Here is a 25,433-nt window from a genome sequence, read left to right as displayed (position 1 = left end):
CTGGGCCAGGCGGACCGCCATTGCGTCATGGTGTATGTCCCAAGATGGCAGTCGTTGTAGTTCAGCGCCATCACTAGAAAACGTCGAACGCGAGATACATAGCTCGTACAATTGCAATAGTCACACAACTCGTCTACGCGATCTTGATGACCAACTTCCCGATCGACGTCCCGTTCACCATGTCCTTCTGCGACTGCTGCACCCCCGAGGCGGTGAAGGGGTACTCCTTGTGAATCAACATCTTCAGCGTACCGTTCGCGACAAGGCGGTACAGCTCCCCGAACCACTCCCGGGATTCCTTGGGGTCTTCGATGTAGACCGAAGCTCTGGCGTTTGAAGTCAGAACAGCATGAATATGTCACCGAAGGGCCATAGGTGACTCACACTGCCGCTGTGTACTTGATGCACTTGTGCATGAACCCAAGTAGCTGGAACGGGGGCATAGGGCCAGATGTAGCGCCGAAGCCGACGATGGTACCCCTCTTCTTGATCACTTTCAAGTCGCCCTCGAACCTTTTGGATGCAGTACATCGTCAGGCCATCCCTCCGCCGCATAGTATTCCACAGAAAGATGTACTCACGTATCCTTCCCGACCGAGTCGAAGATCGCATCTACACCCTTCCCTTCAGTGAGCTCTAGCACTCGCTGGACAAAGTCCTCGTTCTTGTACAAGATGACGTGCTTCGCGCCATGGGCCTTGGCGATCTCCGCCTTCTCCGGGGTGCTCGTCGTCCCGATGACGGTGGCACCACGAGCAGCAATGAGCTGCGCAAGACAGAGACCGACCCCACCCGCGACGGTGTGTACGAGAACGCGGTCACCTGCTTTAACGTCGTACGCCTCGTTTATGATAGTCAACGCGGTTATGCCTGTGTATTGAAGAAACACCTCAGCGAGGGATCCAACACAGTAGGGACTACGACATCACATACCAACGATCATAGCGGCTGCGCCGTCCCGGGTAGAAATTTCGTCAGGGAGGGGTACCACGTACTTCCACGAGACTGCCATGTACTCGGCGAATGCACCACAACCTGCGCGGTGCTGCAGATCCCACGTATAAGCAGACCGCGCCGGGAAATGGCTGGAAATGTACTTACCAGTGCAACCTTGGCCCCAATACGGAATCCCCGGATGCTGTACTCCTCATCCGAGAACACACCTTGATCAGTCGGGAGCGCGACAATTGTTCCTGCGGCTTCTGCTCCAAGTGGTTGAGGAAGCGGTGGGATGGGCACTGGGAAGGTTCCCTTGCGGACTGCGGTGTCGAGCCAGTTGACACCTGCATACTCAACCTGCACACATGTCGTAAGTACTGAGCAGAGGCATTCAAATGCAGAGGAACGTACTTTCACGAGGATCTCGTCAGATTGGAGCTTAGGGAGAGGAAGCTCCAGCTCCTCAATGACTTCGAAGGAATCTCCTGTCTTAGAGATACCGACCGCGCGCATCTTGGAAGGAAGAACCATTGCCGTGGTTGGTTGTGTACTGAGATGTGAGTTTATGGAGAAGAATTCGAAAGCTGGTGCTGTAGGACGGAACTCGAGTGTATGTATATATAGCCTCCCACTTCCAACGCACGCCCACCGGTCCTCCGATATACTCAGTAATGGTCCCACGCACGCCGAGACCGATGATACTAGGGGGAGTGGGTGCGCTACACAGTGAAATCGTTTGTATGGGCTCCACTACCCACGGACAAGCGGATCGTTGAGAGTACCGAAGTGTGACCCACCTCGTTTCCGGGATAGCACTGCAAATACTGAGTTGTCATAGCCTCGGAATGGCTCATTTGTTAATTGCAAGAATTGTAGTCTGCGAATACGCTGCTTCCTCTGTTGTATACTGCGATCTGACCTCGCAAATATCGACTTGTCAGAACCTCGGGACGGCTCACTAACTGATTCTGCGTCAAGACTGCCACAACTGTGAATAGAACATGATAGAACGTAACTATCAGCAATCGCCACGGTGACGCGAGCAGTGTGCAAAGTAGCGCCTACCATGATCTACTACGAACAATCCTTCCAGATTTTTTTTTTCCAAGTCTGTAGCCACCTCCTTGCTGATATCCTGCCACTCCTTCCCTCCAGGCGCATCGGGCATGCGCTCCATCGTAGTGATGACAAACTTGTGCCCGGCCCACGTCCCACGTGCGATATCCTCCTTATATCGGTAGAGATTACAGCCCGCGAGATAGGTGTCACTCGACCAGCAGATCTTGTACAAGATGACGTACCCGAGATCGGGAGAGCAGTTGGGGAGGAACGGCGCGGGATCGTTTGGCGACTCCGAGAGCTTCGCGATGGCCTTCGCGCGGACGTATTTCCCGAGCGTGAGGTTGCACACCACCCAATCGTCGCGGGCGGGGTAATGCAGGCCATACAGCTCAAGGAAGCGTTCGTGGTCGGCTTCGGAGAATGACGTGAGGAAGTCCTCAAGCTTCTTGTTCGGAGTAAGGACCATATCGCCCAAGGAGGAACGGGCGAAAGTCATAGTGCCAAGAAAGAGCCGAGTTTTCTTGTCCCTCATGTAACTCAGCCCTCCGTACAGGTTATTCTGGGGGTCCCACCTCATCCGGCGCTTCTCTGCCTTCGTAAAGAAACCCTCGGGTAGATCGCTGGCATCGGTATAGTCGCCGATACAGATGAGACGTCCGCCGACCCACGGAGCGGCAAGCCGCTTCTTAAGTTCTTCGACCGAGTCCCGCGAAAGGGAGAGAAGTCGCTTGCAGGTGAGGGCAAGGCAGACTCTGTCTCGTATATTCGGAACAAGCTCGACAATGTTGAGGAGTATCTCGTTTGGGAAGCGGAGGACACCTTCATCGTGGGAACTGGGAGCAGTCCCGGTGAAACCTTCCAACCACGCATCGACCTTGTCGCTATCCATGTCCGAGGTTCAGTTCTATGCTGCTTCATCGAAGCGAACACCACGTACCTTGGGTAGGGCACAGTCAAGCTCCGCACAAGGAAAGGTTGCTCGCAAAAGAAGAATTCAATCCACTTTGCGCCCCCATTCCTTAATCCTGCCCGTTGCAACGTCACGTTGAGGCTGCAGAGGAGGAAAAGGCTCAACCACCACGTCAGTCAGATATGAAGGTACTCACAAGTCCCAATACTGTCCCATTGGAGCGTGTTCCGCGTTGGCAAGTCTCTGGTAAAGAGTCTGCAGTACAAGGATGGTGGAAAGAGCGGTGGCCAGGGGATTCAACAGAGCCTGAATAGGGGGTATTCGATTACGTAACCGACCTCCAAGTTGTTACTGATCGAGAGCCGTGTTCAGAGCACAAAAGAGGACAAGGTCGTCGAATCACCTTGAGTCACCGTCGCTCAATCCGAACGCATGAGAAGGAGTCGCACACGCGAGGGGCAAGCGAGGCGGCATGCTTTCGAAAACCCGTATTCCATCAAGTCGAATCAAGGAGAACAGTCCGGAGCGCTCGCCCCCGGGCAGCTACTGTGTACAGTGCAACAGGAAATATTCTATGAATTGGAACGACTAGCTATATAGGCAAAATGGTGCAGCAGAGGCAGACCCTATATGAGAACGCTTGAAGAGAGCGAGATTCATCGTGCTATGCTATTGACGTGCGGCGTAACAAACGGTGTGGTACGAGGTAGCGGCGGTAGGTGAGGTATGCCTGTGGTCGGAAGGAGGGGAGGTGAAGGGGGAACAAGGGGACCAAAGTGCGAGGGTGAATGTGCTACGTACGATGAACAGCACACGAGGGACATTATGAGGAGGGTTACGGTTCCAGTGGTGAGGGTAGGGCGTGCGTTGAGTATGCGGCGGGTATAGAACTAGTAAGACAGCGTCGAGAACGGTGCGAGCGAAGAATGGTCCATGTCCAGAAAGCGAATGCGATAGGTACGGCAACTAGAACTTTGAACCAGGGTCCAGAGGCCCCAGAGGCCCGTATTCGTGTTTGCCACCGGACCGCCCTCCGCTCCGCTTCTTCGCATGTGTCCGCCACTCACCTTCGACCGCCGAGCTTACCGCTCCGGTCGCTCCTGGTGTCGTGGGCGACAATGGTGAGAAAGGTGCAGTGGTCGGCATGAACCCAGGAGACGTTGATCTCGACAAAGGAGCATAGCCGTTGCCCTTCTCGGCGGGAGGATATTGGGTACCACGCGCGCGACCGGGAGATGGTCGGTCATCGAAGCCAACCTCAAGCATCGCCTCCAGATCAGATCCGGCGACTGTTTCCGCGCTGGCGAATGCGTTTGGCATGAGACCGAGGGGTGGTGGAGGGTACTGTACGCTGTTCTCGTTGTAGCCACCAATTTGCGCCCCCCAGTGGTCGTCGTCGGAAGATGCGACAGAGACCGTATCGGAACCATCGTACTGGCTGAAGACCTCGCTCCGTGCGGTGAGCTCGCCGTTCGAGCCAATATAGGCGCCGTGCGTGCGCTCGAACTCTCGTCTCCGCTTCTCTTCCCGACGGATCTTCCGTAACCGCGAACGCTCCCAGTCTTCCCAACGACGCATAGGGACGTTGCGTGCTCCAACAGCGGCCGCGCCATCTCCATGGGCTTCGCCTTTAGCCTCGCCCTCGACTTTACTGTGAAAGGCGTCAGATGATGCCACGACACAAACACGACGCTACTCACCGAGTCTCACCCCACGAGAAGTCATCGAAATGCCAAAAGGCGTACACAGGAAGAACGAGGTTCCACACCGGTAGTGCCAACAGGTATATCAACATCCAGAAGATATATACGACCTTGCGTGTCGTGATGAGGATGAGGATGGCGGGGAGGCCGAGGACGGCAATTAGGAGAACAAGGGGAATTGCTTCCTCGAAATTGTGGGGAGGCGAGAGGGCCATGGTAACGATCAGCATGTAGGTGAGAGAGATGGCGATGGGGAGGACAACAGTGCCGACGAGATCCATGAAGACGACGAACTGCATGCTGAAGCAGAACGTTCCGCACAGATTGCGCACAAGGACGAGCTCCATCAAGTTGTGAATGGTGGAGTTGATCCACCGTCGACGCTGGGAGAGGAGGACGCTGAAAGTGTCGGGAACAACAGTTCTGCACTTCGCTTGTGGGAGGAACATCATCTTGCGGTTCGGGAATGTGCGCAGGAGGATCGTAGTGAGGAAACGATCTTCACCGAGTAGTAGGAGGTTCTTCTCGTGGAGGGTCGTGACCACGGACTGGCTGTACTCCTTCACGATCTCCGGCTTGATAATGAGAGGTACCCAGTCGTCGCCGGTCTGCTTACGGGCTTTGAGACGGAACATAGAGAAACATCCTGGAAGACAGGAAACACCACCGAAGACGGACTCGAAGGCCTTGGCGTTATGGTGGGAGATGAAGTATTCGAAGACCTGAATGGCCGTCACCCAAGACTGACGTTTGTTGGCTATCCGCGTCTCACCGCATACGCCCATGATCATCTGATCATGGTGCATACAGTTGACGAGATACTTCAGCGAGTCTGGGTACACTTTCGTGTCGGCATCCACCTGGGCGAATGAACTTAGCAAACGCGGATGAGAAAAAATAGAACAACCGCAGGCGTACCATGAGGCAAACTTCGAAATAGTCAGGAGTGACCCCCATGAGAACGTGGATTTTGCGGAACAGGTCGAAATCGAGAGGGCACATCCGGTCGTTGTATGTGACGCGAGAGAAGAAGTTCATCAGAATCAACTGACTGTCACGCTTGCCTCGATTGCCCGGCTTCTTCTCTGTTGCAGCTTCCTGCTCCGTACCGCATTTCACGACGATGACCGTGGGCGTCCGACGACCAGCGACGGCTACATAGGCGTCAAGGTTGCTCGCAGAAATCAAACAGGCGAACTCACTGTAATGCCCAGCGTATACCATGGCCCTGTTCTCTCCCTTCGCTCCAGAACCGACGGAAGCGTAGCTCATGGGAACCGGGTTACCGAAACGGGGATCGGCTTCAAGCAAGCTGACGCATATGTCGGGAGTACTGCGCTTTTCGCCAGCACCGGTGATCATACCGTCCGCGACGACGAACAGCAACTTGCGTCCATCCGCGTATGAGGTGGTAGAGATGGAATCGAGTGTTGTCCGCAACGAGTCCTCACCCTCCGAGTAGCACGTCACCAAACACACTGCAAAGAGTTCCGCGCCAATCTGGGCAAGGCTCATGATGGGCGCCGCCGTGCCACTGTCCCTGTTGACGAGCGTGGAGTTGGACGACGCGAGCGAACGAGCGCCGCCCTTGCCCGACTTCATCAACCTCTTCTGCCCATCAGGGCCAGCCCAAGGCGCGGTCCCGTTGGGGTTGTCAATCGAGACGTTCGCGCCTTCGGGCATGACCGCAGGGCTGATCGCGGATCGGTTGAGAGTGAGGGTGTCAGGAGGGCCGGCAAGGCGGGAAGACATGAACCAGTTGAAGACACAGGCCATAACGAAGCGAACGAGCACCAGGCTCATGACGACGATGAGACCGGCGTACAACACCAACTGGGATACCACGCATCCGGGAGTGATCTTGTCGATGTTGCCAGCGTAGTACCGCTGGACAAGGCACGGTACCGCCTTGCGAAGCTCCTCTCGGTAATAGAAGAGGCGCGTCGCGTCACGTCCGCTGTCGCCGGGCGTGGACTGTAGGACAGTTCGAATCGCCGCATCGACGTTGTCGGAGGGAATGGCAGTGGGGTGAAGGGCCATGTAGGAGTTCATGTTCAATACCGCACCGTCAATGACGAAGTAATTCTGCAGTGCTGCCACCTCGTCCCAGTCGTAACCCACGATGAGAGAAGTGTTGAGGAATCCGATGGACTGGAGTTCCGCTGTCGTGAGGGGACCGATGGGGCACTTCTCAGTGTTCGGGCAGGGGGCTTCGGCGGCCGCTCGGAAGGATAGACCATTGCAAGCAGGGTACTGGCTAGCGTTGCGCTGGAAAAGCGTAGTAATGTCCTGTCCCGGCGACTTGAGGAGGTCAGTGAAGTTGACGCCATTGGCGGTGGGGAACTTGGTGATGTTCATCTGCCAACCCTGCACGCCGAGCACGCCGCCCACTGAGCCTTTCGGCGAGAATCTGCTCACGAACTGGGCGGTGTCGGGACATAGGACCTTCTGGAATCCGACAGTGAGGAAGCCAACGATACCGCACATAACGATGATGATGAAGCAGAGCGCTATCTTCTCCCTCCATGCCTGACGCTTCTGCTTATCCCTCAGTCCGCCCAGCGACTCGAGGAGGAAGTTGGGAGCCCAAAACGACACGATTCGCGAGAATATGCGCCATGCGTCGAGCGGTGGGCCCTCCGGAGTGGACGGTGTAGAGCCAGTAGGGATATGCGATGTCTGGGCATTAATGAGTGGAACCGGAGCTACGCTACGCTCCGGACGAGTAAGCGTCTTCGCACGTCGGACAGTGGTTGCCGAGGGCTGGAGGGGTCTTGAGGTCGGGATTGGTACATCGGAGGGGTCGTACTTGACGTGAGCAGACATGCTCAAAGAGGGGGAAAGGCGTGAGGGACAGGCAGCTTGAAGGAGGGCGGGAAGGTCGGTGAGAAAGAGTGTGAGGGGAACGTCGGCAACGACGGCGACGACGACGACGGCGATGAGAAGGAGAAGGCAACGACGCGAACGCCCGCGCCGACGTCGTAAACGGGATGATTAGTTACTTCGAACTCCGATTACCAGTAGCCATCGCCTCCAGGAAAGGATAAGTAAACGAGGGGTACTACTAACAATAGCCCCGAGGTTTGAATTAGGAAGATCTCTGATGAACTTCTTATTAGTTCCAATCAATCAACGTAACCTCGAGCCGCTCACAAAGCTTGTTGTCGCAACCGGCCAAATACCTGAGCTCGCTGTTTCCAACATCCATGACCGCTCTCGCATCGTATGGCGACCGCCATTGTTGACGTTCGCCCCGTGCCAAGTCCGGCGAGCGAACTTCCATTCGCGCGACGCGTCGCATCCGGTCGGGCGTCATCCCAAACTCGAGAAACTACCGAAATCACCTCTCATGAAGATCCCGTAGTAGCACAGGTATGTATGTTCAAGTTTTACGAGATACTGTCTGAATGACCCTATTCACGCATACTAATTTTGTAGCTCTCGCGGCTGGCTTCACAACATCATGCAAGCGAATACAACCGGCTGAAGTTCGGTCCGAAGGGTACGCTCATCTGAGAGGACGTGGCAAGGTCACTGAGTCCATAACTAACCCCCTATTTTTCAGGGTCACCGTTACCATATGTACCGTATTCGCTGCAGATGCCGGATCATTTCCAGGAAATGCAGGTGCATCAGATGCAATGCGCGGAACTTAGAGCCTGGTGGCTTCACCAAAAGCAACCCTCTGTCCGCGTCCCTGCGGAACATTGGTCGGTGCGTACTGACGAGGCCAGGGTATCTATGACGGCATCTGGACCTTCCGCACACCCGGATCTGCGCGAGCAAATATCCGCTGCCATCTCTTCGTCCATCATTTTACCCGGTTCCCAGTCGGCGGATGATCGACGCGCCACCACGCCTACGCCGCTACCTCACTGGCAAACATCAGAAACTCATCCAATCGTGTATGTATTCGTATGCATACGTCACCGTACGGGAGCCCTTTTGCTGACGGTCCCGCGAGCCAGTATATCTACCATAATACCTTCGGAAGTACTACTAACTATCTCGTCTCAAGTTCGCAAGGCCACACATCGCTATCCAGTCGTATTTAACGTTCCTTCTGCTCAACTACTCGACCGCTTAATACCTGCACCGGTGGAGCCCGTCATATCGAAGACTGTTCGTTCGCCGCCACCTCATTCCATCATTGTACCCCGCCCCACACCAGCATCATCGCCGGCGCAGTCTCTGGCGAAGTCTCTAAGACTGTCGAGTTTGTTCTGGATTCATCCAACTGTCAGGCGCGCCTTCCTGTTGGACTCTCCCCAGCCAACTCCCAAGAAGCGCTCTCGGCCAGCGTCCTTCGTTGCCCCAAGTAAAACATCACGCTCGGACGGCGATCTTAACAGTCTTGCACGGCCGAGACTTGTTCGCAACTGTTCATCTCCGCCTGTCTTCGAATGCGAGCCCAAGGACGAACCATCGCGGTATGTATTGGTGCTCGTTCAACCAAGAACGCGAAGCAAATACTGATAACGGGATCGTAGGCGGGTAGAGGTCGAACTACCAATGGTCTCACACTCCACCATCATTAGCATAGCTATACCCAATGTTCCTACGATACCTGCCGACGCGAGTACGAAGCTGTTGGGCAATCTGTACATGTCCTCATGCCCCGGCAAGAAAGGTGGAGTCCTCTCAAATTTGTATCCCATTGAAATGCTGACATATGTCCATCCAGTACGACTTGATGGTCCCGTTCGGGGGCGCAGCACAGTCTGTAGAGACCTTAAGTCAGACCTCACCCGCATCAGCAACGTTGGTGTTACATGCATCATCTGGTAAGATTTCTTGCAGCCCCTATAAGTTTGTACTGTCGTACATGCTGACTTTATATTTACGTAGTTGCCTCGACGACGACGAGCTCATGTCTCTGGGTGTCGACTGGGTCGAGTACGCCAATGTCGCCAGCGAACTTGGTATTGATGTCCTTCGGTGCGCCTTCTGACGGGTATAAATCAATGTGCTGGCCTTGACGGAACTTGTGATCAGAATACCTATACCTGAAGGCCTTGCTCCGATAGACCTTGAGAGCTTAGATGCACACCTCATGAAGGTCATTGACACCTACACCCTGCGCGGCTCGGCCGTCCTCGTACACTGCCGAGGTGGCGTCGGCCGCGCTGGCATCCTCGCATGCTGTTGGATGCTCAGGCTCGGACTCTGCGGCTGGCTCGAATCTCAGCAGACAGAAGCTTCCGACTCCGAGCTGGTCGACGACACTACTATCGACCTCATTCAGCGCCTCATCTCGGTGGTACGGAGACGGAGGAGCCCGAAGGCCGTCGAGACGTACGAGCAAGTTCGGTTCCTGGTCGACTACATCAAGTTCCTCCGCGACCGCTCGGAGCTGAGCACTGTGCCTACATCATACTTGGATCTTTTCGCGGATTGGGACACGAGTGTCGAGTGAGGGACTGCGGTTTAGTTACCCGTGATCTGTAATGGAGCTGTTGTCTTGTAGTATATACACGAGTAAGGCGAGTAACATCTTCATATGTCAGTTATAGCTCTAGGGATGCTGATTGCCTATCTCACCCAGTCGTCCCCGGAAGTCAAATAGTTATATATCCCTCGTCGCCACGATTAGTTGCGAAGCTACTAGTGTGTCTTTTGTACAATTTTCACGGTCATGAGTACTGATCTGCTTGCGACTCTGAATGATGTCTACTGCGGTGACCGACTTTTCCGTCCTTTGCTCCACAATTTTCTCCTGGCTCTTTAGTCATGTAGATAGCTTGCGTGTAGCTACCTCCTCGACGGATCAATGAGAGTAATGCATGGGCCCTGATGACTTCTTCCTCCAAGTACTTCAACGTTGGGACAACACCGGGAAGTTCCGACTTTTCCGGATATTACATTGGACGCGCGTGCGCAGGCTTTCCTAAATTGTCTCCTCCATAGTCCATACCTTTGTGTCTGTTTCACACCCACTCGCACCTGTCCTCAATAGATCAACAATACCGCGCGCAGACTGCGCGTACTAGTTCATGTCGAGTTTCGTGAAGACAAAGGTCAAGGCGGCTCGCGATGCCATCAACAAGAAGGACTATGAGAAGGCTCGTGAATTGGCCCTTAACGTGCTCGAATATGAGCCCAGCAATTATCACGCGTATGTGTTGCTATTATCTGCAGGTGATCAGTTATAGAATTGCTTGTACAGCCATGTTTTCCTTGGTATCGCCTTCTCGAACCTCAAGCAATATAGCGAAAGCGAGCAAGTAACTGCTGCTTCGAGATGCACCGGAGAGCCATGAGTGACAGGTCATTGTAGGCATATCGTAAGGCGATAGAGACGGACTCAGAACAGCTGTTAGCGTGGCAGGTGAGTCGCAACGATCATGAAATACGGACCGTCTCTACAATTGTTTTCGATACAGGGCTTGTTGAAGCTCTATGAAGAGAGTGAGAACTGGCCAGAGGCTCTGAAGACCCTGCGTAAGTTGGCCGAGATTCATGCGAAATCGTAAGTGATCCTTGATTGTAATATGTCGACGCATCTCCACGTCGCCCAAGGAACGACGCTGTCAAATGTGCGGAGGCGATCCAGAAGATCATCGACCTTCGGCGCGATACCGAACGGCTACAGAGCACGCGGCTAGAGGTGAGCCTATGGAGACCGGCGCGCGAAGATGCTTGGTGACTAAAGTATGCTAGCTTGCGGAAGCTCTGTCGTTGTTGCTCCCGGATTCACCTTTCTACCCTGTGCTCTCGATTCTCCCTCCACCCGACCCCACAAATCTCACAGCGACGACTACCTTCGTAGCTCAATCGGCCGTCCACGATTCACTCCCAATCTTGGAAGAGCTGGTATCGATACACGAGCAAGAGGAGAAAGCCGTCGGAGATGCCGAAGTCGCCAAGCGCAGACAACGCCTGGATGCAGTTTCCCCAGAGGAGACAAGAAAGCAGGTCGCACTGGAGATCTTGTCCAAGTCACAGGTAAAGGTTCATATACATACACTGATGGTCAAGGCCTCACCTCTCTTGTGCAGTTGCCGCGGCTTTATGACGAAGTCCTCAACCATCCCAATACCTCGGATGACCTCCGGCGCCAGACCGAGTCGAAGCTGCTTCGCATGAAGCAGAGTCATCTGTTCTCTATACCGACGGACAGCAAGCGCAAGGAGGAGAAGGCTCGTCTAGCTGCCGAAGTCGAGGAACTCATCAAGGGCATCGTCCTCCTGAAGCTCCCGGATGAACTGGCGTGGACCCTTCTAATTGAAAGCAAGGATGCGGAGCGCATAGGTGATGTCTCCCGGAATTGAGTTGGCCCAGATTCCTGACAAGTTCACAGAGGACTACGACTTCGGGTTGCTCCGAAGCTTCGTAGAAGTCTTCCCGGAATCTTCCTTGGCCCAGCTGCTAAGGGCCTATTTTGAGTACATGCGCATACCGTTGTCAGATGAAGAGGAGGACGAGGAGCAGGCTCACAAAGATGCCGATGATGAACTCGACCTCATTGACGCCATGATGGTCAGTTCAGATACTCCGTTCTATGCACCATCTAACAGAAACACTGTAGGACGCCTTTACGAGCTTGGGCAATTCCATATTAGCCCATCGGATCATAGCAGAACTGTACGAACAAGATGCTGACTATGAAAACGCGATCAAGGTAGCTGAGAGCGGCCTTGAGCTTGTGCGCCGTGTTGAACAAAACTGGGGTCGACCAATCAGGCAGTATGTGCAGTAAGCCTTGTCAGAAACGGTTCGCTGACTGACAGGGTCTTGGCGATTTTACAGGACGAAGAAGGCATTCAAGACGACACTAGGAACGTCTCTCGTGCACCACTTCCCACCCAAACACCACACCCGCGCGTTGAGATATATAGATGAAGTCCTCGCCGAAGATCCGAAGAACATCCCGGCTCTCATGGGCAGGGGCTTCATACTTCAATATGCAAAGAAGTGGTCGGAAGCTTCATTGATCTTTGCGAAAGTGGCAGAGTTGGACGCAGACGGGGTCGAACACGGATTGCGGGCGAAGGAAGAACATGCCTGGTGTACAGTCATGTGTGGAGACCTGCAAGCTGCCGCAGATGAGCTCCGCGAGGTGATCCGCGTACTCGACGAGCTCGAAGGCAGAGACGATGATAAGGCTCGGGCCTGGTGGCGGCTTGGCCGGTGCTACTGGGACATGGGCGGTAAGTATATCACTGTGCTACCTCTATTACCCGACGACATTGACAGCCTTCTTAAGTTGAGCATCGCGACGAAGCATACAAGTACTTCGTCACAGCGCTCAAGCGCTCCTCGACGTTCGCTCCCGCGTTCACCTCTCTGGGCATCTACTACTCAGAGTATCTCTCCCCGCCAGACCCGAGTCGAGCATCAAAGTGCTTCCAGAAGGCTTTCGAGCTCGATCCCAGGGAAGCGGAAGCGGCGCGCAGATTGGCGGAAGGCTTCGCAGACGAAGGCGAATGGGATCTCGTGGAAGTCGTCGCGCGCCGCACTATCGAAGGCGAAGGCGGGCTTGAAGAGGGACCAGAGGCGAAGGCATCGCGGCGATACCTACCAATCAATGCTTGGGCATGGAAGGCTGTCGGAGCTGTGGAGATGGTACGTCCGTAAGAGTTTTGCTCTGACATGTCGTTTACGCTATACATTCCAGTCCCGGCGCAACTATCCCCCGGCCATCGAAGCGTACCAGATCGCTCTCAGGACAGATGTCGACGACCACATGTCGTGGATGCGTCTTGGAGAGGCGTACAGCAAGGCAGGACGCTTTGCCGCCGCTCTGAAGGCACTTGAGCACGCGCGCGAGCTGGATCCGGAGGATTGGGTATCTTCGTACTTCATCGGAGAGGTGCAGCGTCAGATGGGTCTATACGAAGAAGCGATCAAGTCTTTTGAGCGAATTCTGGAAAACCGTCCGCAAGAGCTTGGCGTGCTGCACTCGATCGGCCAAAGCTACTTGGACCTGGGGCGCCTGGAACTCTCAACTGGCTTCACTGCCAGAGCTGAGACGTCTTTCACCTCTGCCGTCCGGCTCACGCTCGGACTCGTTGCAGCAAGTCCAGGTTTCCGTCGAGTCGCGTGGAAGACGATTGCCGATGCCTTGCTGCAGCTCTCGTCCTTTGCTGTCTTCTTTGACGAAGAGGCCATCCAGGATACTGTTTCTACCATCGTCCCGCTCGCGACGGAGCACCCTGGCAAGGGCCTCGTGGACATTCTCACCTATCCGCTCGCATTGGATGAATCCATCAGTCTTCCCTGGTTCGCTCTCCAGGTTGCTCTCGCTGCATACGAGTATAGGTTGTCCTTGGGCGGCCTCAACGATGCTGCAAGTGGTGCTGCACATTATGACCTCGGCATCGCGCTCTCAACGTTTGCTCGGCGTACACTGGATAGCACGAGGCGCGAACGAGCCGGACAGGAAGCTATCACCCAGTTCAAGCATGCACTGCGTCTCGAACCCTCCAATGACGCTTTCTGGCTTGCTCTCGGCAATGCAACGTTCTTGTCTCAGCCTACTCTGTCTCAGCATTCCTACATTCGAGCGATTGAGCTCGACGGGAAGGTGAGAAGGCCTGATATCCGATGTGGCTACTGCCAATTGACTGATGGTGTATACAGAATGCCGGTACATGGACGAGTTTGGGAATGTTTTATCTGCAACATGAAGACGTCGAGCTCGCCAACGAGGCATTTTACAAGGCGCAGACGCTCGATCCAGACTACGTATTAGCTTGGGTGGGCCAAGGTCTCGTCGCAACCGCGAACCAGCACCACAAGGATGCCAGCGCGCTGTTCGCGCATGCGACTGGTTTGACTGCAGCTGTGCCGGAAGCAGACTTGGAGTACGCCACGCGCCTCTTCAACAGGGTCAATACATCGACCAGGTCGCGCTTAGCATCGTCGGAAGCTCTTCTACCAGCCTTCTTCGTCCTCGACCGGTACTGCAAACAGCGTCCACGAGATGCGACAGCGCTCCATCTGTTCGGTCTTGTCTGTGAGCGTGTCGGACACATCGAGCTGGGCATCGACTTGATCACACGTGCCATCGCCGTCCTGGAGGCAGCGTATGAAGAGACCGAGGATTCAGTCACCGAACGACAATTCACCACTGCCCACGCAAATGTGGCGCGTTTGCGGTTGGCCACTGGCGACTACGAAGGCGCCCTGGAGTCGTACCAGGTAGCGATGAGCCTGCTGCCGGACGAGCCGGAGGAAGAGGGGACGCAGGCCAACATGCAAGCGCTCCTGGCACAGTGTCAGTTCGGCTCGGGGCTAGCCAACTTCAAGCTGGGGAACCTGCAAGAGGCATTGGCACAGTTTGAGGCCGCGATGGCGACGGCGGGAGAGAACGCAACCATCAGAGGACATGTCGTCGTGCTGCTCGCGCAGACGCTTTGGGCCATTGGAACGGAAGAGGCAAAGGAGTCTGCCAAGGCACAACTCCTTCAGAGGTTTGTGCTTTGTCCACTGTCCGAAGGAGTACGACTTTGCTTATGGGGATTCGCAGTATCGAGTACGATCCGGAGAACCTGATGGCCATTAACACTCTGGCAGGCATGGGCATTCTTACAGACGACGACAGCCTCGTCGACGCGGCACTGTCCGAGCTCCTGTCCCTGCCTATCGACCAACGCCAGGAGCGCGATCCAGAACGCGACGTCACTTACTTGCTCGTGCAGCATCACCTTGGCCAGGTTCGTGTCCCCCAGCCTGCCTTATCATTCTCGCTGGCTCACTGTCATGCTCTGATTCTGTTCTAGGGCGACGCGCAGCAAGCCCTCTCCGTCGCCGAGAAGGCCGTGCACACCGAGCCAGAGCGGACGGACGTCCGCCGCAACCTCGCATCTCTGACACTCCAGAGCGGGAAGAGCGCAGCTGCGCTCGCGATCCTCGGGGGCGCCGCGCAGACGCACAGCGACTTTGCACAACTACGCGCCTCGCTCGCTCTGCACTCCGTTGCGCTGTGCTTGGAGAGCGGGACTGGGGCGACAGCGGCGGAGGCACTCAAGCTCGCGCAGAAGGGCGTCATGCTCTCGCCAGGGGACAGACGCGGCTGGGAGGTGCTGGCGTACATCCGGAGCCGGACGGCTTCATCGTGACCTGCGCGCGAGATGTACATATGTCTGAGAGGAGGAGCGACCCATGTAGCACCTAATTGTTCGATGTATCAAGTAGCAGCCCGACCGTGTCTCGACTAGCGCTCTGCAGCGGGTGTAGTTCAATGAGAATAAAGAATGTATGTCTTTGAGCTGTGAATATACCGCCATTACCCGCCATATACAATACTGTGTGGTACGATGGAGCACAGCCCGTATGTCCTCGTCGTGCGTGCGAAGTGCTCCGGATACTCTATTAGGTGAGATGTGGATGTACTTATAAGAGCTCGGGCCTAGTCCCATAGCTCAGCACCAGCACTCAGTTGTGCTTCCCAACCACGTTGGCCGCAACGAGCTCAAGCCGTTTGCGGATGGGATCGCTCTCGGGCTTGGCGGACTCTGTCAGCCACCAGTGTAGCCGGGCGCGCATAGCGTCGGTCGTTAGACCCTCCGTGATACTACTCCAGCGTTCGTGAGCGAAAGATACTAGCAGGTAGTAGAAGACGACACCTACATTCCACGCTCTTCGAGAGCCTCGCGGAGCGCAAGAGCAGTCAAATGCTCGCCGTGGTTCTCGCGAAGCAGGAACGCGTCGTCGTCAGCGATGCTGCTCAGGTGCTTCTTGACGCGTCGTATCCGGATAGGCGGGGGGCCAAACGTCGACTGTGCGAACAGCCTGCTCGCGCGTGAGTGCTCAACAACCAATGATCAGAGACAGCTGCGAAGACATACCCAAGGTAGGAGATAGGCACGGAGCGGTCCTTGAGGAGCGCGTCCGCCGACAGCTCGGGTTCTGAGACGGCGCGGCTGTGGACGCCCTGGAAGATGGAGCGCATGCTTTCCGCGTAGGTCTTCTGCTTCTCGCGGCGCTTGTTCTCTATACGCTCTTTCTGCGAGGGAAGGAGACAAGTAGAGGGGAGGAGGAAGGGCGCGTAGATTACCACGAGTGGAATGACCTCTTCGGCGATGATGACGATGAGGATGAAGGGGATGAGCCTGTCGATGCCACAGGACGGGCCTGTCAGTGCCTTGTGCGCGGAATGACAGTGCAGGAGAAGGAAAGTGTGGTCCAAAGCTCAGTACTCACTTCAGCGCGTCCTCCTTGTATAGCGCAATGAAGCGCGACTCCCGTCGTGACAAAGGTGTCCCACCGGACTTGACGCGCGCCTCGATGGCGCGGACGCGTTTCCGGTGGATGTTGATCAATTTCACACCGTTCCAGTAGAATTTCTAGAGAGCAGCGGTTCATGTGGGTACGGGGCAGGACGTGAAAAGACATACAAAGAGCTCCTTCCCCTGGTGGTATAACTTCCTGACCCACGACGCGCCCTCCGGAGGTGGTGCGAGGATGCCGTGCTGCGAGGCGTCGAAGTAGTCTTCCTTAGCGGTCTCGATCACGGACTCGGGATGCGTGCTGACGTGAGACTTGGACGCGTCTGAAGGAGCATGAGGTGTCGCAGTAGAGGACTCGGGAGCGGCGGAAAGGGTTGCGGAGGGCGGGGGAATGGACGTGGCCTCGGAAGAGGCCTTCTGTGGCTTCACGGGGCCCGGACGAAGTTCAACCTTGTGCTTCTTCGGAGAAGTGGCTGGCACAGTAAGAGGGATGTCTTTCGCAGGCGACTCCCCGGTCGTCCGACTTGCAATGTACCGCACGCCGACACATGGACGGTAGACGGCTACGGCCCCCGAGAAGCGCCACGAGAGGCCATCCGGTGCGCGCGAGGACAGATGTATGTGTCGAGGTCGATACCGAGCCGCTGAGACAGAGTGATGGTGTCTTGTCACCGTAAGACTGTCCGCCGAAAGTGAGAGGAGAGCACATAAGCAAGCATTGCCGAGCCACAGAGTCTGATCACTCACCCGTCCGCCAACCCATTTCTCAACGAAGCAATCATGAAATCAGGTCTCCGTGTTCGCCGTTGTCGTTCCCTTCTCGTCCGAGGTCGTGTAGGAAAAGTCCGTCGTGGTGGGAAGCAAGTGGGAGGAGTGAAAAGCAGTGGACGCGCCCACGAGCCACGGCCGAAGTTCACGCAAGCTGCTCGGAACTATAGGCGCCGTTCGGCATATGCCGTACGCATTGGCGCCCGACGGTGAGTTGAGGGACCTCTGCTCGAGCTCGTCGTGCTTAAGCTTTCATATTGAAGTTCCAAGTCTAGTACACGCGCTGACTTGGTTAACTGCGGCAACGACAACTTCTTGTCTGCCTGAACGTCAATTGCTCCAGAATACATGTTTCAGCTTGGCTGCGCGATCACAGTCATGGCGGCGGTATCTGTCGCGCCGACTCGCGAGAACACAGCTTCGAGTTCGAACAACAATATCCATCAACTTCCTAGAAGCGCAACATATCCGGTACACGCTTATGTAGATCAAAGCCAGACTGAGACAGCGGCGGTGTGTAAGCAAGGGCATAAGTACTCAATGTCATCGATATCGTCTAGGAGACGAACATCTTTCTCCTTTCTCCTCCACGGTGCACCTGGAGTGCTCCAGTGTCCAGCCAACGCCGCCCCTCCTGATATACCCTGCCGCTTTCCAGCACCATACCCGACATGCCTGCCAGCGACGCGGGATCCGAGTTTGAGGAGCGCCAGGAAAGCGTCCTGAGTGCATGCCTCAGCATCTGCTGTGGCTGCTGTTGCTGTGCGTGTCACCGTAAACTCACATACTACAAGGCTGACATTCTCCCCCTAGGTCTCTCCTGCATGAACCTCAGCAACCCATGGTGCCTCTTCAGTGCGTAGAGCTTGCACCCGACTCTCATCGCCTGGGATAAGGTGTACTGAACCAACTTGGACTTCCAGAGTCCAGCGGTGGCAAGCGCAAAGACGAAGATGATGACGAGTCTGTCGGAATGGAGCAGACGGGGGGACCTGTGGCAGCTCAGCCTGGACCTCAGCAGTCTATGGCTGCCTCGTAGGACCTGCCGGGGGGCTAAGCCTCGAGCGTATCGCTCAGAGCCACCTGGAGACGCACCATTGTGCCACTGCCCTGACTGTCAGAGTTCATCATTTCCCGCCACACTGTTGCGCTATGATTGCTATATGAGACATGTTCGCAGTACCGCGACGGAGACAGGCAGTTGTCGCAGTAGGACAGTGTCATCCTTCCTATCATCGCCAAGTATGGCCAAGGCTGGAATCGGGAACGTTGGAATCGGCCCTTCCGCAAGTGCCAGTAATGAACGCCTTGGGCATGAGGCAAACGAATGTATGAATGAGAATGTCCAGGGAAAAGTGGCCTCTACGTCCACGTGAATAAATCAAAGTCCGAAAGAAGGCGAGAGCATAAAGAAGGAGAGAGTGATCATGCGTAGCCAAAGGACTCGACATGCAGCACGACGCTCGGGCCTCCAAAAAGCGTCGTGCTGAATGGAAGGCGAAGTGCCTCTCTACACGACTTGACAATGGCTCCAGACCCGCATACTACGCATCGCACGTCAGCGACACCTTCACACACGACAGCGCGCTGTAACACTGACCTGTGACGGAGAGGCGTCCAGTTGCTCCGGTGACCTCGTCCTTGAGCATCTTCGGGATGTCCGGGCGCCCAGGCGTGACCTGCACCGATGGGAAATCCGCGAGCATGCGCGGTCGCATGGACCTTTCCATTGAGTACATGGAGTCGCTATCGTTGTTGTTCATGAGCGGCATCTGGTCGGCCTTCTGCCCCCCAGTGACGAAGATGCGAATTGCGATCTCGAGAGAGGGTGGCGCGCGCTCGAGCGCGTTGACGAGCGGCTTGGCGATCCACTCCATCTGTTCTGTGAGGAACAGTGAGTATGGCACTTCGGGGCATATGCTATGAGGTAGCTATGAGGTAGAGCGACACACGTACTCGCGTCGCGGATGGACCAGATGAAGACAACTTTGCGCGTCCGGCTCTTCCCGTTCTGGACATCACTGCGGTAACCAGTCAGCAGCCTTCTGAAGGAGGAAGGACGGCGACATACCTGACGACCCCGAGGAACATCGATATCGCAAGCGAGACTCCTGAGCCACCTACCAGTGCCAAAGAGCTCAGCAACAAGTAGCGATGCCTTGAAGCGGACGCACCAGCAACGAGCACGACGATATCGTCATTCTTCAGGTTAGGCGAGAAGCCGTACGGACCGTCAACGAACACGTCCACTTTCTCGCCCTTCCTCGCAGCCGCAGCCAAGCGCTTGGTGAAACCCTCCCGAACATTGATGAAGAAGTCGACCTCCTCCCAGTACGGTAGGACACCCTCGTCCATGCCGTCCTTCTCATTCATAGTCGCGTGGGGCTCGACTAACGAGCTCGCCTCCGATTCCATCAAGTCCATGCGGGCGCCCTTCTTCGCAGAGCCCCTCAAGCGATACCTCGAGTCCACGCTTGCAATTGTGAATGGATGTGCCTCGATCGGAATGCGCGAGACCCCAGGCGCAATGAGGAACGCCGCCTGTCCAGGGGTCCACTTAAATTGCGCCGGGCGGGTGAGGCTCAGCTTGACAAACTGCGGCGAGAGCAGCTCGAGAGTCGCGTCGAGGCCCTTACCGCCGGCATAGAGGTTGTTGTTAAAGTAGACGACGCGGAAGAGGCGGAGGGCGCGGTCGAAGCCCCAGATGAGGAAGCAGGGCCATATGTAAGGGCCGAGCTTCGCTGCCTGGTTAGCGTGGAAGTAGCCGCCGACGAGCATGAGCCTGAACATGGGTTAGCTGACGTGCGCGTGCAGTGAAAGAGAGACGGAATTCACAAGACCATGAAAAAGTGGGTGTAGAAGAACATCTCATAGAACCGAGCGCGGAATGGACGGAATGCAACGAGGAATAGGACGGAGAATCCGCCGATAGCTGCGAGGCCGACTTGGATGAACCAGGAGTCAAAAGCGGCGGGAGGAAGGCTATAAGGATGTTAGTATGGGCGAGTTGCTACGAGTTCATCTTTGAATCTACTCACAATGCAAGCTACAGACGAACAATGTCAGTGCGAACTCGATGCATCATGCACGCATATACTTACCTTGGTGCCACCGTGAATCCAAAGCAAGACGAAGGCGACACGAGCAGTCATTCGGTGCAAGTAATTGAGCTAGTATGATGTCAACTTCACGCTGACGAATGATGGGATCGGTCATATCGTACCTTGTCGTAGCTTACACCTGTGATGTCTGTACATGCGAGTCAGTCTGGTGTTTCCAGGACGCACGGATTACTCACAAGATAGGACATTGTTCTTCGTGCCGAGGACAGTGATCAAGGGGAATTGGCTGACGGCCAACGTCCCAGCTCTCCCTGACCAGTACTGCCAGTTGAGCGATTGACCAGCCAAATTCGTCGCTACGTAAAGCAGTGAGTGATATGAGCTGGAAATCTGTCGAAGCAAAGGTGGACGCACTATTGATGAAGGCCCATACGAAGATACCAACGATATATCCGACGGTGATGAATGCCTCCGCGTACGTGATGTTCAACAGCTGGCCTATGTCGACCGTGCTCCGGAATGCCACCACGCGGAAGTAGTTAACGAACGCTAGAGGAAGACGGCCCCAATCCCGTCGTCGGTGTCGGACCATGCCTTGTCCTTCCCGGTCTGCTTGTCGCATATTAGCCGGACATGGCGCGAAGGCTTTGCTGGCGACCCAGGAGAGAAACTGGAAGATGGCCACGAGGCCGATGAAGCTGGAGACAAACCACCAGACTTGCTTGGCGTACAGCTGGTTTCGGGTGAACCAGATGACCATGTCCGAAGGCTGAGGGGGAGGAGCCGTCGCTGGCATCATACCCATCATGACGTCCATTGCGAAGCTGAGAAGTTCTGTAATGATAGAAGAGGAAGGGGAAGTTGAAGTAAGCGGAAGTAGATGGAGGAACCCGCAATTTGCTCACCTCTTATGAGACGGGCGAGCTGTTGCAGGCCGTGCGAGTAGTGCGAGGTGTTCGGCGGTGCTCCTCCTTAGTGCGCGCCAGGAGGAGCTGTCGATACATGAGCGCAGATCCCTACCCCATCTGGGAGGCGTTAGCAGGGTTAGTAGAACAGCATCAGAGGATAGATCTTTTCACTTGCTGACAGCGGAGCGTTGAGGGCGCCAGTTCGGCGATGCAGTAATTCCATATCCCCAGTCGGTTGATCCAATTACAAGGAACTCGCATCGCTTGCGGATTTCATGACATAAGGAGGGGGACGACTTCCTCAGCACGGCATCGCATGAGTGCGAAAGCTGTGTCCGACAGTTCGGCTGGAACAGGATCGGTGTGGCAGCGTGGAGAAGCTTGCATACTAACGATGCTGTAGTACATAGTTGTGATTTGGCAGTAGCAGGTATCGGCGTTTACTACGGCGCAAACGTTAGAATGACTTACAGGTAGACTTGGGATCAGAGCGACTGACCTATGTAGCTTGCAGTTGCTATTGCAGGGATCGAGTATATGCGAGCAATGTGTATACGTATATCAAGCAAATGAATAGGTGCTGAGTAACTCTTCTGGGGGAGAGCTTTGTTCTGAGTCTACATCCCCATATAGTCGCGCACGGCGTCATCTCATCGGAAGGGGCGGCTTAGTACTAGCAGGCGGAAGGAGTACGCACCATCACCGTGTTCTTCCGTTGGATACCAGCTCCTAGATGCGATGCGCATTGGTGAGTGGAAAAATGTGTTAGCGGAGTACTATGTCGGAACCCGTCCTCTTGTGCCGCAACCTTCAGGCAAACTTCAAGTCACTGTAGCTGATTTGCGAACATCATCACGGATCCGGGAGGCCTAAGTTCAAGGGCCGAGTGGTCTGCGAGAGAGACTGGCTCGGGCCTTGCCGAGTATGGGCGGCTATAAAGCCTGCATCCATCGGGCCGTCACGGACCCCGAACAGACATTTGGCGAGTTTCACGCGTGCCGACAGATCACGTATATAGGTCTCAGGCGACAGTACCCAAGCGCAATGCATTTGGCTCTATAATATAGGAGTGTACATATAGGTTTCGAAGTATTGTAGTCAAAGTTGTAAAGTACTGCACGGAAAGTTAAGCATAGCCGAAGGACTCCACATGTAGAACAACATCGGGCCCTCCGTGAAGTGCTGTGCTGAACGGCAGACGGAGGGCGTCCCTGCACGACTTCGCAATGGCGGCCGAACCACAAACTGCACGTCGACGTAAGTTTATCTCAATGTGACATCAGCTACAACAAGGACACACCTGTAACGGACAAGCGTCCCACCGTAGCGTCGACCTCATCCCTGAGCACCTTCCGGATGTCCGGCCGTCCTTGCGTGATTTGCACCGACGGGGAGTCTGTGATCGTTTTCGGGAATGCATCGTTCGTTGGCGTGGGACTGCCTAATGTGGTCATGGAGTAGCTCGAGTTCATCGTCAGCGTCTGGGTAATAGGAAGTGGGTTCTGACGGCCCGTGACGAAAATGCGGACAGAGATCTCGAGGGAAGGGGGAGCGAGCTCAAGCGCATTGGTCAGAGCCTTGGATATCCACTCGATTTGCTCTTTCGAGAGCGTCAGACATGCGCGCAACTAGCTGAATGGTAGGGAAAGACGTAACGTACTGGCGTCACGAATGGACCAGAGAAAAACGATCTTGCGTGTCTTGCTCCTGGCATTCTGAACGTCACTGTAGATGTCATTCAACAGCCTGTGCGGATGCGGACCAGAGATGGCATAAGTCACCTCACGACGCCGAGGAACGTCGATATGGCGAGCGAGACGCCAGAACCACCTGACAACAATGTTAACTGGAGGCAACGGGGCAAAGCAGAACAAGGCGGCCCACCAGCAACAACTACGACCGTGTCGTCACCCTTCAAGTTCGGCGAGAAACCATAAGGTCCGTCAACAAACACCTTCACCATCTCGCCCCTGCTCGCAGCAGCAGCGAGGCGCTTCGTGAAACCCTCCCGAACGTTGATGAAGAACTCGACCCGCTCATGGTCAGACACGATGTCAGTCCGAGACTTCTCCTCGTTCAGCGCCATAGCTGAGCTCTCTCCCGCCTCCACTTGGTAACACTTGCCTGACTCGTGGTAGCGCTTCCCGGCAGAGTCGTTCCTAAGGCGGTATCTCGAGTCGACGCTCGCAATTGTGAATGGATGCGCCTCGAGCGGAAACCCAGAGACTTCCGGCACAATGAGGAAGGCAGCTTGCCCAGGAGTCCACTTGAAGTGCGAGGGGCGGGTGAGGCCGAGCTTGACGAACTGTGGCGAGACAAGCTCGACGGTGGCCTCAAGTGCGGAATTGCCGCCGTAGACGTTGCTGTTGAAGTAGGCTACGCGGAAAAGGCGAAGGAGACGGTCGGCGCCCCAGATGAGGAAGCAGGGCCAGACGTATTCCCCGAGTCTGGCCGCCTCGTCGGCATGGAAGAAGCCGCCAACGAGTATGATTCTATATGCGTGTGGTGAGTACTCGGTCTCGGTTTCATGGTAAGAGAGACACGCACAGGACCATGGACACGTGGGTGTAGAAGAAAGTCTCATAGAAGCGGGCACGGATTGGGCGGACAGAGATGACGAGGAGAATGGAGACCGCAACTATGGCTGTAATGCCTACGCGGATGAACCATGACTCGTAGACAATCGGCGGGAGGCTGAAAGTCACTCAGTTTGCATTGTGCGAATGCGGAGGACAAGATTCAACGCACAAATACATCTGTAGAAAATTGTACTCAGGGGGTGTTATGATTCATAGCAAAGGAGACGTACCTTGGTGCCTGCGTGAATCCACAGTAAAACGAACGTGACGCGAGCAGCCATGCGATGCAAGTAGTTGAGCTTTCAGGATGGTCAGTAACCCGTACGAACAATGATTCAGAGATTGCCGTACCTTGTCATAGCTCACGCCCGTGATGTCTGGAGGACATGGGTCAGGACCAAGAGCGTGCACGAAGATTCTAGTACTCACATGATAGGATGTTGTTCTTGGTGCCGAGGGCGGTGATCAACGGGAACTGGGCAATCGCCAGAGTACCGGCCCTTCCGGACCAGTACATCCAGCTGAGCCTTTGGCCAGCCAGAGTCGTCGCTAGATGCAGGTAAGTCGGTATATGTCTCGAAGTCGGACGACGAAACGGACGTACTGTTGATAAACTCCCATGTAAACAAAGCCACAATATATCCAACCGTGATGAGAGCCTCCGCGATTGTAATGTTCAAGTCCAGGAGTTGGCCCACACCGACGGTATGTCTGAACGCTAGAACCCGGTAATAATTGACCACAGTCAACGGGAGGCGGCTCCAATCCCGCTCCCGACGCCGGATCGCTTGACGTCCTTCTGGATCGGCTTCTCGCGGCATTGAAGAAGTCGCGAATGCTTTGCTGATGACCCAGGAGAGGGACTGACAAACGGCCACGAGACCGATAAAGCTGGCAAGAAACCACCATACTTGCTTGGCGTAGAGCTGGTTTCGTGCAAAGAACACGACCATGTCCGGAAGCTGAGGCGAAGGCGCCGTCGCCGGCATCATGGTCTTCATGACATCCATGTTGGAAAGGTAGCAATGAAAAGGAAAGTGAAGAAGCGGAAGTGGAGAGAGGGAGAGAGAACGGAAGACGGAGTGCGGCGTGCATCTTGCTCGATAGCTATAAGGCTCCAAGAGCGATACCTCCGATAGGTCGCATGCGCAGTGACGAATTCATTGCAAGGCGGCGCTCCTAGCGTATGCGAGTCGCGCATCATCTGCGTGTACCAAGACCCAAGGAGAAACGTTGTACTAGCGAACCGCTCGATCAGTTTCACGGGTGTAAAGCACCCCTACGACAAGCTTGTCTATACCGTAATGTCAGCGAGTAACGCAGCATTAG

General features: G+C 55.3%; 9 protein-coding genes across 9 annotated transcripts; 3 read left to right on the top strand and 6 right to left on the bottom strand.

Annotated features, from left to right (window-relative positions):
* Window positions 1-133: 133 nt before the first annotated feature.
* L226DRAFT_502849 (NAD-P-binding protein) lies at window positions 134-1,479 on the bottom strand (the record flags this gene model as incomplete). Its single annotated transcript, XM_067677905.1, has 6 exons — window positions 1,351-1,479; window positions 1,098-1,296; window positions 934-1,035; window positions 582-870; window positions 385-513; window positions 134-326 (listed from the first exon to the last, which is right to left on the bottom strand). The coding sequence occupies exons 1-6, from the start codon at window positions 1,468-1,470 to the stop codon at window positions 134-136; spliced, it is 1,032 nt and encodes a 343-aa protein (XP_067538950.1). The 5' UTR covers window positions 1,471-1,479.
* A 298-nt stretch (window positions 1,480-1,777) lies between these two features.
* L226DRAFT_531723 (uncharacterized protein) lies at window positions 1,778-3,312 on the bottom strand. Its single transcript, XM_067680135.1, has 4 exons — window positions 3,108-3,312; window positions 2,939-3,052; window positions 2,005-2,882; window positions 1,778-1,927 (listed from the first exon to the last, which is right to left on the bottom strand). Exons 1-4 carry the CDS (start codon window positions 3,125-3,127, stop codon window positions 1,797-1,799), a joined length of 1,143 nt encoding a protein of 380 aa, XP_067538949.1. The 5' UTR covers window positions 3,128-3,312; the 3' UTR covers window positions 1,778-1,796.
* A 565-nt stretch (window positions 3,313-3,877) lies between these two features.
* Window positions 3,878-7,440, bottom strand: L226DRAFT_543750 (glycosyltransferase family 2 protein; the record flags this gene model as incomplete). Its single annotated transcript, XM_067682220.1, has 4 exons — window positions 3,878-4,562; window positions 4,612-5,474; window positions 5,533-5,768; window positions 5,817-7,440. 4 exons carry the CDS (start codon window positions 7,438-7,440, stop codon window positions 3,878-3,880), a joined length of 3,408 nt encoding a protein of 1,135 aa, XP_067538948.1.
* A 354-nt stretch (window positions 7,441-7,794) lies between these two features.
* L226DRAFT_502844 (phosphatases II) lies at window positions 7,795-10,407 on the top strand. The gene is made up of 9 exons (XM_067677904.1): window positions 7,795-7,986; window positions 8,053-8,116; window positions 8,180-8,519; window positions 8,583-9,044; window positions 9,105-9,244; window positions 9,299-9,398; window positions 9,463-9,552; window positions 9,610-10,097; window positions 10,160-10,407. Exons 1-8 carry the CDS (start codon window positions 7,840-7,842, stop codon window positions 10,028-10,030), a joined length of 1,764 nt encoding a protein of 587 aa, XP_067538947.1. The 5' UTR covers window positions 7,795-7,839; the 3' UTR covers window positions 10,031-10,097; window positions 10,160-10,407.
* A 127-nt stretch (window positions 10,408-10,534) lies between these two features.
* On the top strand, window positions 10,535-15,857 carry L226DRAFT_481126 (TPR-like protein). Its single transcript, XM_067676920.1, has 15 exons — window positions 10,535-10,729; window positions 10,781-10,838; window positions 10,892-10,942; window positions 10,998-11,083; window positions 11,134-11,221; window positions 11,275-11,559; window positions 11,613-11,865; window positions 11,915-12,093; window positions 12,143-12,300; window positions 12,364-12,764; window positions 12,821-13,179; window positions 13,232-14,140; window positions 14,197-15,029; window positions 15,086-15,272; window positions 15,339-15,857. The coding sequence occupies exons 1-15, from the start codon at window positions 10,608-10,610 to the stop codon at window positions 15,675-15,677; spliced, it is 4,308 nt and encodes a 1,435-aa protein (XP_067538946.1). The 5' UTR covers window positions 10,535-10,607; the 3' UTR covers window positions 15,678-15,857.
* L226DRAFT_531719 (uncharacterized protein) lies at window positions 15,638-17,689 on the bottom strand. The gene is made up of 6 exons (XM_067680134.1): window positions 17,535-17,689; window positions 16,956-17,466; window positions 16,762-16,904; window positions 16,407-16,670; window positions 16,189-16,350; window positions 15,638-16,132 (listed from the first exon to the last, which is right to left on the bottom strand). Exons 1-6 carry the CDS (start codon window positions 17,567-17,569, stop codon window positions 15,994-15,996), a joined length of 1,254 nt encoding a protein of 417 aa, XP_067538945.1. The 5' UTR covers window positions 17,570-17,689; the 3' UTR covers window positions 15,638-15,993.
* A 428-nt stretch (window positions 17,690-18,117) lies between these two features.
* Window positions 18,118-18,850, top strand: L226DRAFT_531718 (uncharacterized protein). Its single transcript, XM_067680133.1, has 3 exons — window positions 18,118-18,317; window positions 18,369-18,410; window positions 18,479-18,850. The coding sequence occupies exons 1-3, from the start codon at window positions 18,227-18,229 to the stop codon at window positions 18,592-18,594; spliced, it is 249 nt and encodes an 82-aa protein (XP_067538944.1). The 5' UTR covers window positions 18,118-18,226; the 3' UTR covers window positions 18,595-18,850.
* On the bottom strand, window positions 18,711-21,422 carry L226DRAFT_481122 (uncharacterized protein; the record flags this gene model as incomplete). Its single annotated transcript, XM_067676919.1, has 11 exons — window positions 18,711-19,099; window positions 19,156-19,437; window positions 19,512-19,576; window positions 19,627-19,675; window positions 19,730-20,337; window positions 20,391-20,537; window positions 20,594-20,601; window positions 20,657-20,725; window positions 20,779-20,804; window positions 20,854-20,973; window positions 21,032-21,422. 11 exons carry the CDS (start codon window positions 21,420-21,422, stop codon window positions 18,981-18,983), a joined length of 1,884 nt encoding a protein of 627 aa, XP_067538943.1. The 3' UTR covers window positions 18,711-18,980.
* A 1,156-nt stretch (window positions 21,423-22,578) lies between these two features.
* L226DRAFT_531717 (uncharacterized protein) lies at window positions 22,579-25,129 on the bottom strand. The gene is made up of 11 exons (XM_067680132.1): window positions 24,709-25,129; window positions 24,534-24,653; window positions 24,456-24,481; window positions 24,335-24,403; window positions 24,274-24,281; window positions 24,073-24,219; window positions 23,410-24,017; window positions 23,307-23,355; window positions 23,186-23,250; window positions 22,826-23,125; window positions 22,579-22,770 (listed from the first exon to the last, which is right to left on the bottom strand). The coding sequence occupies exons 1-11, from the start codon at window positions 25,112-25,114 to the stop codon at window positions 22,652-22,654; spliced, it is 1,917 nt and encodes a 638-aa protein (XP_067538942.1). The 5' UTR covers window positions 25,115-25,129; the 3' UTR covers window positions 22,579-22,651.
* Window positions 25,130-25,433: the final 304 nt, after the last annotated feature.

This window comes from Lentinus tigrinus, assembly GCF_003813185.1.
Source record: "Lentinus tigrinus ALCF2SS1-7 unplaced genomic scaffold L226scaffold_5, whole genome shotgun sequence".
In the NCBI taxonomy this organism is placed as follows: domain Eukaryota; kingdom Fungi; phylum Basidiomycota; class Agaricomycetes; order Polyporales; family Polyporaceae; genus Lentinus; species Lentinus tigrinus.
Note: the sequence above shows the minus strand (reverse complement) of the source record. Positions and strands in the feature narration are given on the sequence as shown.